The sequence below is a fragment of the Lissotriton vulgaris genome, chromosome 7 (assembly GCF_964263255.1).
Source record: "Lissotriton vulgaris chromosome 7, aLisVul1.2, whole genome shotgun sequence".
NCBI lineage: Eukaryota > Metazoa > Chordata > Amphibia > Caudata > Salamandridae > Lissotriton > Lissotriton vulgaris.
In genome coordinates, this window is record NC_141695.1 from 1,987,352 (window position 1) to 2,001,593 (window position 14,242).

At 42.0% G+C, this 14,242-nt stretch overlaps 1 protein-coding gene across 1 annotated transcript in view; it reads right to left on the bottom strand.

The window, feature by feature from the left end:
* The window catches only part of LOC147700477 (putative cation-transporting ATPase 13A4), a 567,847-nt gene that overhangs the window by 216,312 nt on the left and 337,293 nt on the right, over positions 1 to 14,242 (bottom strand). Inside the window, exon 22 of the mRNA XM_086928422.1 lies at positions 2,384 to 3,111. Within this exon, the coding sequence (XP_086784548.1) occupies positions 2,384 to 3,111 (728 nt within the window). The remainder of the gene's footprint in view (positions 1 to 2,383; positions 3,112 to 14,242) is intronic.

Here is a 14,242-nt window from a genome sequence, read left to right on the forward strand (position 1 = left end):
TACACGTATATTAACAACGGCCAGCAATAATTATCGCTGGCCGTACTCAGTGATAATTATATTATCGCAGGCTATCTCTGGTATTTATCGCTCTGGTAGCGCGTAATTAACAACCCGTCACTCCAGGGCGATAAAAGTTCCAGAGATAGCGAGGTTATCGCCCTTTTGCAGCGAACATCGCTGGTTTGCCAGCAATGTTCACTGCAAAAGGGCGACAACCTTGCTAATACGACCCACAGGCTCGTACCAGCGTAATCCACCCCCTATGTCAGGCATGGCTAAGTCAGGATTTTAGCAGACGTTAGATTTTGCCGAAAACGGAATCTAATGTGTGCTGAAATCATGTGGTCTGCCTTGTATATATCGCAATGTAAGCATCAGCGGTATTTGCAAGGTTGTTTATCCAGGGTACGCCCAGTGACGCCCACTTTGCATCTCATTGGAGATGCAAAGGGAGGCGTTGGGAATAAGGGTGCTAACATGCGATTATGCATGTTAGCACCCTCTTGTAAATAGGGCGCTGCTTTTATCTCCGCTCTTTTGGCTTTTTAAGCCAAAAAAGTGGAGATAAAGCCGTTGTAAATATGCCCCCTAGTTGTTATCAGATAGTTTGATCTTGAGAAGCTCAGAGGCTTAGTTATGCGATCGGTACATGCGTGATGCAGGACTCTCATGAAGATTTAAGAAGCCACGCAAAGCCACCCCGCATGGCTCTGAGCGGCCTCATAAATCACGAGTGAGGAGAAGTGGTGCAAATCCATGTGTCGCCTCACTCTGCCCCCTAGAGGCGTTCCATGAGCGTTGCAGTGGGTTTTCCCATCAGCACCCGTGGCATGTGACGCGGACCAGAGTTATAAAGTGATGTAAACCAGAAAGAGGAAGACACTTGTAGGATTGATGGTGCTTAGGAAGGCGCCCCGTCCTGCACAAAATCAATCCTGCCTGCAATGGAGGCAGCCTGTACCATGGTGCAAGGGCACCTACGCTCGTGCCAGGCTGCCAAACTGTGCCAGCTCAAGCAGAAAGGACAGGGATGCACCTCACTGCTCACATGCGGTGCCTTCCGGCTCTTTCGCTTTGGCATAGGGCAGCGCCGCAGGTGCCTCGCAGTGCTGCCCGCCACCAAAATGCCATAAATGAGACCCTAGGTGTTCTTGTCAGAGTGCATTCCTTTATTTTGCTGTTCAGACCTGGGCACCGCTGCCTTTGATGGCCTGAAGTGTGATGCAGCAGGTCTTACACCGCATCCTCTGTGCTGCTGCAGCCAGTGCTGTTCTTTCTGGACGGTTTATAAATGAGGTGCGCGGTCTCTCTCCGGATCCCTTCAACCTGTGGGATTGCGCTTTAAGGGCGTCCCAGGTAGATGGAGTTGGCGTAGGCCAGGCTTGAGGTGGCCATCATTTCAGTTTTTAAAGCTTCTAATGGTGGACATAGGGGGCCAATGACCTGATCTTTTTAATCCGAAATCTTTGAATCCAAAGTATAAGGGATGTTGTTTCTTTAAATGGAAAAACAAACTGGAAAACCAGAATAAGCTACTTCAATGTGACACTAAACGTTGCTGAAATCTACTTCTGTCTAACAGGCGTAAGCGCATATTTCAAAGCTCTAGGGTCGCTTTCGAGCAGCCGCTCACAAGTGTCCAAAAGTAATCCACGGTGATCACAAATGGCATCTGGGGAATCAATATATTTAAAAAAGATGAAGGACTATCCTGTGATCGCTCAGAAAACAACTATTCTTAGGGAAATGAAAACTACTTCCCCTTACTCCTGCCCTACTGTCAATGTTCAATGAAACAGCCTTAGAAGCCTAAACTCTTCTCAGCATCTTAGCCGGGTCTGGAGCTCAGTGGACTTAAGCAGCTACTGCGTGGGCCTTTGTTTGACCTCAAAGTCACAAGTTCAAATCCCAGCGGGTCCACTCAACCTTTCATCCATCTGAGGTCGATAAAATGAGTACTGTTGGGTAACATTAGACTTCTGTTATTCAGCACCAAGACACCTATTGGTAATCGTGCGCTTTACAAATGCTCATGTTATGTTATTTTATCTCACAACTCAGGTCACCAAAGAGACCATTTGCTTTTCCATAAACAACCACTAATTCGTCAGACTGCAGCCGAGATTGCAGCAGAGACTGCAGCCTTGGCTGCAGCCTAGACTGCAGCCAAGACTGCAGCCGAGACTGCAGCAGAGACTGCAGCCGAGACTGCAGCAGAGACTGCAGCCGAGGCTGCAGCCTAGACTGCAGCAGAGACTGCAGCAGAGACTGCAGCAGAGACTGCAGCCGAGACTGCAGCAGAGACTGCAGCAGAGACTGCAGCAGAGACTGCAGCCTTGGCTGCAGCCTAGACTGCAGCCAAGACTGCAGCCGAGACTACAGCAGAGACTGCAGCCGAGGCTGCAGCCTAGACTGCAGCAGAGACTGCAGCAGAGACTGCAGCTGAGACTGCAGCAGAGACTGCAGCAGAGACTGCAGCCAAAACTGCAGCAGAGACTGCAGCCGAGACTGCAGCAGAGACTGCAGCAGAGACTGCAGCAGAGACTGCAGCTGAGACTGCAGCAGAGACTGCAGCAGAGACTGCAGCCGAAACTGCAGCAGAGACTGCAGCCGAGACTGCAGCAGAGACTGCAGCAGAGACTGCAGCCGATACTGCAGCAGAGACTGCAGCCGAGACTTCAGCAGAGACTGCAGCCAAGGCTGCAGCCAAGGCTGCTGCCTAGACTGCAGCAGAGACTGCAGCAGAGACTGCAGCAGAGACTGCAGCCAAGGCTGCAGCAGAGACTGCAGCAGAGACTGCAGACGAGGCTGCAGCCGAGACTGCAGCAGAGAATGCAGCCGAGACTTCAGCAGAGACTGCAGCCAAGGCTGCAGCCTAGACTGCAGCCGAGACCGCAGCAGAGACCGCAGCCGCAGCAGAGACTGCAGAAGAGGCTGCAGTCGAGACTGCAGCAGAGACTGCACCAGAGACTGCAGCAGAGACTGCAGCCGAGACTGCAGCCAAGACTGCAGCAGAGACTGCAGCCGAGACTGCAGCAGAGACCACAGCCGCAGCAGAGACTGCAGCCGAGGCTGCAGTCGAGACTGCAGCAGAGACTGCACCAGAGACTGCAGCAGAGATAGGATCAACTCCAGTATCTAACATGCCCCATTTTCCATCTCAATAAAACCAACCAGCAGGGTGGTGACTGACTGGTGCTCCGTAGATTCTGCCCGGCATCTCAAATCCACTATATTCACTCTAAATATCTATTTCACCAACACACCATCTATTGTGCCCCCCACATAATGGGCCCGATTCACAGAGTTATTCTGAGATGAAAGTCTAACTTAATGACTTTCGGTGTACACAAAGGGCATTCACGAGCAGTAAAGTTCGACCTTTGGTCTAACCTCAGATCAAAAGTCTAACTTTAGTAGTAGTGATTTGTGAATACCAAAATGCGTGAAGTTAGACTTTTGTCTCGGATTACAACTGTGAATCGGGCCCAATGTTCCCAAGTAGCTCTGCTGAGACAAAAACAAATGAAATATGTGGTCGTAAAGAAAAGAGAAGGCGAGAGACTTCACCAAAGAACATTAATGACAACTTGACTTTGGCTTTGGCCACTCTTGAAGCAGGGGGATCGCCGGCATGACATAAAAGAGGAGGAGAAAAAATGAGAATGACGAGAAAATATTTGCTCAATTACCCGATTTGTTTTAAGATATACATTAGAATGAGCGCAAAGTATTTATTTGTGTTCTAGGGTGGGACAAAGGGTCTGAGTTAGAAATGTAGGCAGATGTAAGAGTGACCATCAGGATGACAGCGGACGCTGGCCTTGTGGTCACCTCTGTACATTGACGAGAACTGTTGCCACATCTTGGCTGCTCCTTTCAACGTACTAGAAATGTGGTGCATTGCAGAAAAAAAGGCATTTCACCATCCACCCTAAATATGGGTAAAATGTTCTTTCTCCTATGACCGCAGCTCCATTGGGTTGTCGGAGGAAGTATTCTCTCCGCCAAGCCAACAGGGGACTTGTCTACAGAATACTGAAGGGCCAGCCATCTTCAAATGAGGTGGGCAGACCAAGGGTTGCAAGCACTGGATGTCATCAAAAGTGTGATGGAATAAATTGCCTGCCAAAGTCTAAATCAGAGCTCAAGAATTTTCAAAATCTTCAATTTTTTTGCTTCCACCCCATGGTTTGATTTGAAGTTATTGCACCATAATTTAGGGTCCCCGCAAATGAGTGGAAAACAGAACGAGTAACCAAGGTAACAACTATAGTCGTACCATTACTAATTTGCAAATAAGGAAGTAATAAATTACCATGGTATTAATAATAATACTATTAAAAACATTATTAAATTACCAAAGGCTAATGAACACTATACTAAGTCCACAGAATGTTACCCTTCCTTTTAGCCTCAGAGAGGCGTGGTTACAGATGCTTTAGTAAAGGGTTATTTCTTGCAAAAAACAAGTTAAAACTCAGTCAGTCAGAATATCTTTATTCGGCTTATTTAAAAGCCATTCAAAGAGAAAAAAAAAGATAAAATACATTTCATACAAAATATTCCTATTTACACAGAAAACATTAAATGTAAACAACAAGTTTAAAAAATGTAACAAACAATTACAAAGTGTTACATTTGAACATAGACATAGATGATAAAAACATTTACTCTGAGACTAATCTTGACAGACAGCTTTCACCCTTGAAGCGGCTACCAGAAAATTAGCAATGCAGAAAGTAATGTGGGGATTGGGCAGTAATTGTAAAAAGAGCAGAGCCGGTCTCACTTGGGTGAAGCCGGCCTCTTTGAGAATAGACAACAGATATTTTTTCCTTGGCTCTGAGTACAACCCACAAAACATGACAAAATGCATTGTATCTTGAACTGAAAACTGGTCGCAGCTACAGGGCAGGGCTAGTTCTGGCTTCTGCCAATTATTAAAAGAACCTAAATAAAAATGTAACAAATTAAATCTGAATTTGGTTAAAAGGAACCTATGGAAGGGGATTGTGACAAAACCAAGGTAGGGTGCAAGTGATAACGAGTTAACCAGTAAACAATGGTCCCTCACTGCCTGTTTTACCAATTCGCGTTCTTCGCGGCATGCTTCCTTCCTTCCCATAAAGGACTTTTTCACAAAGTCAATGTCTTGAATCCTAATATTCTCAGGGGAGGTAAAAAGCTCCGGGCGGCCTAGGTCTAAAAATTCCCTGGCCAAGTAAGCCAGCCAAGGAATCTTGTTGGATTTATCCAGGGACAGAACGTCAGACATAATCTTGTGATTTAATGGGAGTTCTTCATTCATCCACATTTTTAGCCAAAAAATCAAGGGGGCCATACTCAGCTTATCAGAAAGACTGTAGGCCCACTTCTTTATGAATGGAATAGGTTGGGGTCGACTGGGGTACAGAAAGTAGGGTTCTGATAAATCTGTTCTCCGCTCTCTGAATTGGTTCCACATTTACATATCCCCACAATGCAGAACCATATAGTGCAATAGCCACAGATTTACTATTATAGATTTTTAGTATAGCTTCCATAGGCCTAGCCCCTAGCCTACCAGCAAAGCCCAGGAGTGCTGATGATAATCTGATAACAGCCAACCTCTTGGCTCTTGCCTGCGGACCCCAGGACCCTTTCTGATCGAACAGTACGCCTAAGTAGGGAAATGTAGATACCCTAGAAACCGTGTCCCCCCTGCATGTGAATGGTTTATTTCTCTTCTTACAACACTCTTGACCCACCACCATTGTGCGTGACTTGGTTACGTTTATCTTAAGATCCAGTTGCTCCATAAACGAACCAAAAGCATTCAGAAGGCGCTGGAGGCCAACACCCGTGCGAGCGATCAGCACGGCGTCATCCGCATATAGGAGCGCAGGGATCTTAGTCGCTCCTACACGCGGGACGTCGGCTTCCTGCCCACCTAGATGTGCGCCCAGGCCATTTATGTAGATGGTGAAGAGCAAAGGGGCTAAAATGCAGCCCTGCCGCACCCCCCTTAATGATCTAAAGAGAGGGGTGCACCTACCCTCGTTCGTTACACGTACACTTGAAAAGAGTTCTTGGTGCAGGGTGGCAATAAAGGTAACCAATGCCTCATCAATACCCATCTCCAACAAGATAGACCACAACTTTGTCCTATTGACCAGGTCAAAAGCCGAGGAGAGGTCCATGAATGCAAGATACACGGACCCCTCCTTGGCCACAGTGTATTTGGAGATGAGCAAATGTAAATTGGCGCACTGTTCGATAGTCCCCTTTCTTTCCCTAAAGCCGTATTGGATTTCGGACAACCCGCCACAGCTCTCAACATTCTCCCTCAACCTGGATAAAAGAACTCTACCTACAATTTTTACTGATGAGTCCAGAAGGGATATAGGCCTATAACAGCCTGGATCATCCCGCTGGCCTTTTTTAAAAATAGGGACAATGGTAGAGGTGTCCCATGAGGCAGATGCTGAGTTACCATTGACTGCGTTGAACACGTTTGCCAAAACTTCAGCCCACAATTTTGGTGAATACATGAAAAAGTCGGCGGGAACACCGTCAGGGCCAGGTGCCTTATGCTTTGTAGTGGCCAAAATGGCTTTTTCCACCTCATGTCGGTTAAAAAAGATGGGGTGGGTGGCTGAGATTGTCAACGAGACATCTTTAGTCGCATCGACAGTATACCCGTAGACGTTTTTAAAATGAGACAGCCATTTTTCGTCAGAGATAACGCAGTCCATGGATTCGTTATTGTCGTCTGAAAAAAAGGGCTGTTTGATAATCTCCCAACATTTTTTACTATCCTTCAGGACTGACACCGAAAGGAGACTATCCCATGCTTCTTGTTTGATGACGTCCTTTCGTTTTTTTATGGCTAACTTGTAGATCTTCCTGAGTCTGGTAATCTCATCTTTTACCCTAGGGGTATTTATTTAAGCTTGTATCGCGCACAGCTACCCACAGTGGGTTTCCCGGCGCAAGGGATAGACTTGTATATTGTTTAGGGCTGCCAGCAATAATCTATGTGCTTTTGAGCATGCTGAGTCAAACCAGCGCTTATTTCCTGGGGTTCCTTTTTTTGACTTTGCTAGAAGATCCTGTGACACCTGCCCACATATTACCTCAAATGCCTCTACAATTTCTTGACCCTGGGCATAGGGATTCTTACAAATCTCAACCTGGTCCTTGATCTTTAAGAAATTTTCGGCATAACATTTTTCTGGTACCACCTTTGCCCATTTCATACGTCTACCTTTGTCAGAAGTCCTCAGAGGATGGGCAGGCCTTACTATCGATGGGGATGGTCCCATATGACCTCCCCACGCCACTTCAAGTTCTACCGGATTATGGTCGCTAAAATGTGATTGTACCGTACGGTAAGCAATAACCCGGTTTAAAATACCTAGGGATATGAATATGTAATCTATAATTGTACCTTGAGGGATGCCAGTGAAAGTTGGCAATTTAGAGCCACCATCTGGTTCATGCAAGTCAAAGTTGGCAAGAAAATCTTCCAGCTCCTCTCCCTCTGTGGTTTGTTCAAAATGAGGTCCCTCTGGTCCATCATCCCCTTCATTGCTACTTCTCCTACAGATTAAGTTACACGGATGGATATTAAAATCACCTAATAAAATATATTCTATGCCAAACTTGGTATTCTGACTGACCAAATTTAAAATGCTATCTAAGTCAGTGATGTTACAACCTCTATAGTCACTATTCCCTGAGTTGTAAAAGTTTATATAAATGGTCCTGCTGGTGTTATTAGTCACTCTTTCTACCATAAAAATGTTGGGAGAGTCGGTGCTAATCTGCCTACAACTTCCCTTTAGATCTAAGGAGAACAAGATTAGAAGGCCTCCCTTGGCCCTCCCCATACGACTGGGAACAGCTGCTTTGGTGAAACTGGTAAACCCATCCCACCAAAGATTGGCAGAGATGTCCCAGGTTTCCTGGAGGGCAATAATATGGTGGCCTAAAACAAAGCTTGACCATGCCTTATCCTGTCGCTTGCCATTTAGCCCTGCTATGTTCCAACTTATCAGCTTACAGGAGTCTGTGGGTGTCTTAGGTTCAGAGTACCGCACCAATGCCCCTTCAGTCTCTCGTGATAGTTGGGTTGCTTCGTTAGGTCCCACTTTCGATAGACTCTGTAGGTTATCACTGGCGAGACCCTGGAACGCACCGTGCTCAGACAGATTTGGAATGGGGAGATGATCATGTCTAAATGTAGTTTGGTCTTCCTGCCCTATCTGAGAGATGGGCTCACTGGGATCTAAACCATTAATGCGTAGGCTATTCTGATCTAATTGTTGATCTATAGCATCTTTTCCCAGGTTAGTGACCTCTATATGTCAGTCACAGTCATTTAAATTGGACAAGACTCCATACCTATTCCCTGTTCCAAATCCCCAGTCAAAAGGGGTGGCCACCTGACCCCATCCATTTACTGCTGTATTCCACATAGGCTGTGGGGTATTAGGGCTCATCAGAAACTGTTCATTTCCCGGCTTGGCCATAAACCCGTTTCCCTGACCTCTATTATCATATCCCGGGGTGCTTGGTCCCCACCTATTTATATTTATATTGGGCCAATTTAGCCCTGGTGTTCTGGCGATTGGCCCAATCGGAAAGTTGTGTTGCCCTGTCCCAAGACTAATCATAGGGTGAAAACGGTCATTGTTAAATCTGGGTCTAGTTTCCCCACCCCAGTGAGTAACTCTTGCGTTCCTTCTAGGCCTGGAGATATTAGAAGAGGTCGCAATCTGATTCTCGTTATAAAAGAATTTCAGGGTAAGGGGGATTATGGAACCGCTTCTACGTTGAGGTGGGAAGATGTTAGCACGAATGTTTGGGAGTACTTCTGCGCTAGCAAAATTTAATACTACGCAGTCCCCTTTAAACTTCTTTGGCTTATTCCCGATCCATGGTACCCTCCTTGTCATGACAATTTCCCCCGCTAGCTGGTCAACTCCCTGGTATGCCATGTGCATATTATTGGTGAGCCAATATAAAGCTTTATCTTTTAGTCCTTGAGTGGATTCTTTTTGTCCGTGAGATAGGACAGGGACGTTCGCCAATACCAGAACTAATGGTGAGGCTTCCATGATAAATTGTGATGATTCATCCCCTAAATTCAGTGGTGCTGGCACAACAGGTGGTAAAGTGGGGGACTCTCTTGTTACATCCTGGCTGGGCGCAGGTGGTGGTAACTGCCCTACCGGGGTGGGCTGTAATTGGCCTTACATGTGGCCTGTGTCTACACCCGTGTCCTCCTCCGCTATGACTACTGGTTTGATAACATGAGTGGCTAGATTCTCCAAATCGTTAACCAGCTTACTTTGCGACCCACCCATATTTTTTACTTCTGCTGTAAATTTGTCTATCTTCCCAATAAGTGGCTTGATGATGGTCTTAATTTTAATATCTATCATATCCGAGATCCTATTAAATAGGTCATCGTCAATGATTTGTCTAAACTCGTCGGCATCTTCGCGCTCCACGTTTTTCCCTTTGTGTCTAGGTGGTGAAGTAAGCTTTTTCCTTCCTGACTGTTTCCCCCAGCGTTTAGCTTGTGATTTTCTACAAGTTCTCGCAGGCCGTGTAACAGGCAACAAGGGTGAGGGAACTTCCGCTGCGATATTTTGCTGTTGCTCGGAGTCAGACACTGCATTTGTTGACAAGTCTACTAGCAGGTCAGAATTTTCATCATCGTTGCCAATGTCTTGAGAATTAGTGTCGGATATATAAGTTGTGGGATCAAGTGGTGGTGTACCAGACATTTGTGCATTGGGGACAGGGCTCGGTGGGAGCAAGATTGGTGATTGGCTCAAACCTAGGGATTCCCTTCTTTCATTATTTTTTTTTTAACCACTTGGACTAAAAAGGAGTCTAAGGTATTAAGTGGTTCTGAGGTTACAGGGGCCAGTTTTCTAGGCATATTTACAATAAAGTAAAGATGCTATCAGGGGTCAAGGACGGCACTCAAGTAGATAAAATAATGAGAACAGGCCGCAGTACTAACAAAACAGGAGAAAAACAATACCATACAGCGATAAACAGTTTCTTACTCCAATCAATTCAGGGACCAAATACAATTACAAATAAGTGCTGGGGTCCACATATAAAATAACCTCTCACAACAGGCTATATTAGGTCAGTATTAACCTCAAGTGGTTCACCTATAAAACAGAATTATTCAGCAAGGTCCTACTTGAGTTCATATAAGCAAGATCTGGTCCTATTCTGTAACAATAACTCCTCCTACTAGTCCGTGTTCCTGGGCGATTCAGTGAGGACTCGAAAAAACCCTCTGCAAACTGACCCCCGTCTGGTAACCGGAAGAAGGATAGAGGATACAAGTAACTGGTAGGACCGAGCGAACACAGTTCAGTAACAATAGAGGTCAATAGACCACGAAGTTTTCCTCATATAGCACAGTACCTTAGCTGGTCCACAATGGGGATGTCAGAGGGGTGGCCCAGCCCAGCCTCCTACGGCCCCGGACGGCCACAGACGGTCCCGCCCTTGTCCCGGGCTTCTCCCGGCGCACTCCAGCGCAGCGGGGGGAGACCTCCTCTTAAGTACGTTGACCTATGGAGTGCAGGCGGGGCGTGGTTGACAGGGAGAGCGGCCAGGTGACGAGAGGCACGGCTTGCCGGGGCTTCTGGTCCTAGAAGTCCAGCCACCGCTTGCTCGCAGCCCTGCCCAACACACGCTTCCCCAAGGTGTAAAGATCCAGGGCTCAAAAACAGGAGTGATACGCAGCGGGACCCGCGAAGCGGGTACCGCAAGTTGTAAAGCTGGAAAGCGGCAAAGCGAGTCTCTCAACGCCCTCGCAGGCAGCAGTTCAATGAGCTAACAAGCAGGTCTGTCAGCGTCCTCAATGGGAGTAATTCAGTGCACAGAGGTGTCCCTTAAAACTCATGAATGACTCCAGACCCTCATATGCTGATGATTGCTAGTTTCTGAAGTCACTATTGTACATTGCACCACCAGAAAGAATCACCAAAACAGACACCAAATGCCATAAAAGAGATGCCTCACTTCCACCTACATCACTGACACCTATCTCAAGTCTCTCCCAAGTGCAAAATAGAATGACAGAATGCAACCAGCAGAAGGGGTTTGGAAACCAACATAAACCTCTCACGCTATTGGAGGGATACTTCTCAACTATGAAGTGAACCTCCAACCGCGCTCCAATCAGCGTCGCTGACATTGCAGGACAGGAAGCAGAGGAATCCCAAAATTATATTTTCCATTTGCCAGAAAAAATTATCTTCAATGTGGTACACAGTCAAAATATCGAGTTAGAAATATCGATGTACCAAAATATTGTGTCAATAATTTTGAAGGTGCTGAATATCGAAGACAAGAATTTCGTTGGACAGAATATCGATCCTAAGGTAAGTAATATTGAAATATTTAATATCGATGTAAGTAATATCGAAGTTAGTAATATCAATAGCATATATATCGATGTTACTAATTTGATTACTCTAATATCGATATTTGTATTATTTCTGTTGTTTTTTATTATGTATGTTATATGTTTTACTTAAGTAATTAAAATAAGTACTATTATATGTGTATTACATATATATAAATAAATTTATTTATAAGTTAATTATATGTTTTAGTACCGGAGCGGGTTGTGGGTTTATAGGGGAATAGGGTGGGAAGTAATTTAATTATGTTAAATTGATTAATAATTAGTAGGATTTATTAATAAATTGTAATTAATTGGTAATTCTTTTTAAATAATTGGAATATAATTTAAATTAATTGATTAATTGACAAATATGTTCTGTAGCGGGTTATGGGTTTATAGGGAAATAGGGTGGGAAGTAATATAAATATGGTAAATTATTTAATAATTAGTAGTTAATATTAATTAATTATAAATAATTGGTAATTAAATTTAATATATTGGTTAATCATTTTAATTAATTTATTATTTGATAAATATGTTTTATAGAGGGTTGTGGGTTTATAGGGGAATAGGGTGGGTAGTAATTTAATTATGTTAAATTAAAAAAAATTAGTAGTTATTATTAAATAATTTTAAATAATTGGTAAATACATTTAATTCATGTTTATTTCATTATAAATAATTGATTAATCGATATATATGTTCTGTAGCGGGATGTGGGTTTATAGGGGAATAGGGTGGGAAGTTATTTAATTATGTATAATTAATTAATAATTAGTAGGAATTATAAATTAAATTTAAATAATTGGTAATAATTTTTAATTAATTGGTAATTAATTTTAATTGATTGGTAAATAATTTTAATGAATTCATAAATAGATAAATGTGTTCTGTTGTGGTTAGTGGGTTTATAGGGGAATATGGTGGAAGTAATGTAAATGTAATTAAGTAATACTTTTTTTAAATGATTGTTTTGTAAATAATATAATTGTTAAATATTATTAATTGGTAATTAAATATGTTAAATTAAAAAAATTAGTAGTTATTATTAAATAATTTTAAATAATTGGTAAATACATTTAATTCATGTTTATTTCATTATAAATAATTGATTAATCGATATATATGTTCTGTAGCGGGTTGTGGGTTTATAGGGGAATAGGGTGGGAAGTTATTTAATTATGTATAATTAATTAATAATTAGTAGGAATTATAAATTAAATTTAAATAATTGGTAATAATTTTTAATTAATTGGTAATTAATTTTAATTGATTGGTAAATAATTTTAATGAATTCATAAATAGATAAATGTGTTCTGTTGTGGTTAGTGGGTTTATAGGGGAATATGGTGGAAGTAATGTAAATGTAATTAAGTAATAATTTTTTTAAATGATTGTTTTGTAATTAATATAATTGTTAAATATTATTAATTGGTAATTAAATATTATAAAATTGTATTTTATAATATTTATTTTTGCTTAAATATATTTAGGTAATTATGTTTTTTATAATTATGTATAGGTATTGTATATGGTTAAAAAAATGTAATACTTTATATCATTATTTAAATAAAAAGCTTTTATTTATAAGTATGTTATTTTAACCCCTACGCTATCCAACATTTTCCCTACTATTGCATTCTCTGGAGTTGGAATAGTAATTGTTACCCCAACGCTATCCAACACTTTCCCTACTGTTGTACTCTCTGGAGTGGGAATAGTAATTTTTACCCCTACGCTATCCAACGCTTTCCCTACTGTTGCACTCTCTGGAGTGGGAATAGTAGTTTTTACCCCTACGCTATCCAATGCTTTCCCTACTTTTGCACTCTCTGGAGTGGGAATAGTAATTTTTACTCCTACGCCATCCAACGGTTTCCCTACTGTTGCATTATCTGGAGTGGGAATAGTAATTTTTACCTCTACGCTATCCAAAGCTTTCCCTACTGTTGCACTCTCTGGAGTGGGAATAGTAGTTTTTACCCCTAGGCTATCCAACATTTTATATTATTAATTGTAAAAATATTAAAAGTATATTTAATTTTTTATGTTTTGTACATTTTATTTATTTTATTGTTTTATGTTTGTAAATGTATTAGTAAATTAGAATATATTTTAATAATTTATAAGTTAGTAAAATAATTATTACAACATATTGTTCAGAACATATATATTATATATTTACAGTATATATTCAATTAATATATTATTATTATATATGTATTATTTATTAATATTAAATATTATTAGATACTTATAACTATGTATATTATATTTATTAGTGTTATTTAATTTATTTTACAATTATATTTTAAAAGAAAAAAAACGATATTTTTAACATCGATATTTTTAACATCTATATTATTTTTTCGATATTTTTGTACTTACCATGTTGTAGATAGGATGTCGATATTCTTGCCCTCGATATTTTAGACTCTATATTTCTGTAGGTCGATATTTTGGAGGTCGAAATTTTGTCAGTGATTCCTTAAATGCAACCATGGACCTCAGGACTGGTCCCCAGTGAACTGACGAGTGTATCTTGCCCCATATTATCCTCACCAACTCTATCCAGCAATTGTTTCCTCCTCAGTTGTCAATGCTTGACCTTGTTTCTGTTCTTCTTGTTCTTTAACTCTCTATGATATCTTGGCAGTGCTTTAGTGCCATAAAGCACAATATAAAATGTGTGTAGGGGAAATCGGTGTTTGCTTACTGATTAGTCAGCTGAGTTGCAATTTTAGTAAATGTGCCTCATGTAAGTCAGTCTTACCATGTGATGATGTCTATTTGAGTGATATTTTGGTA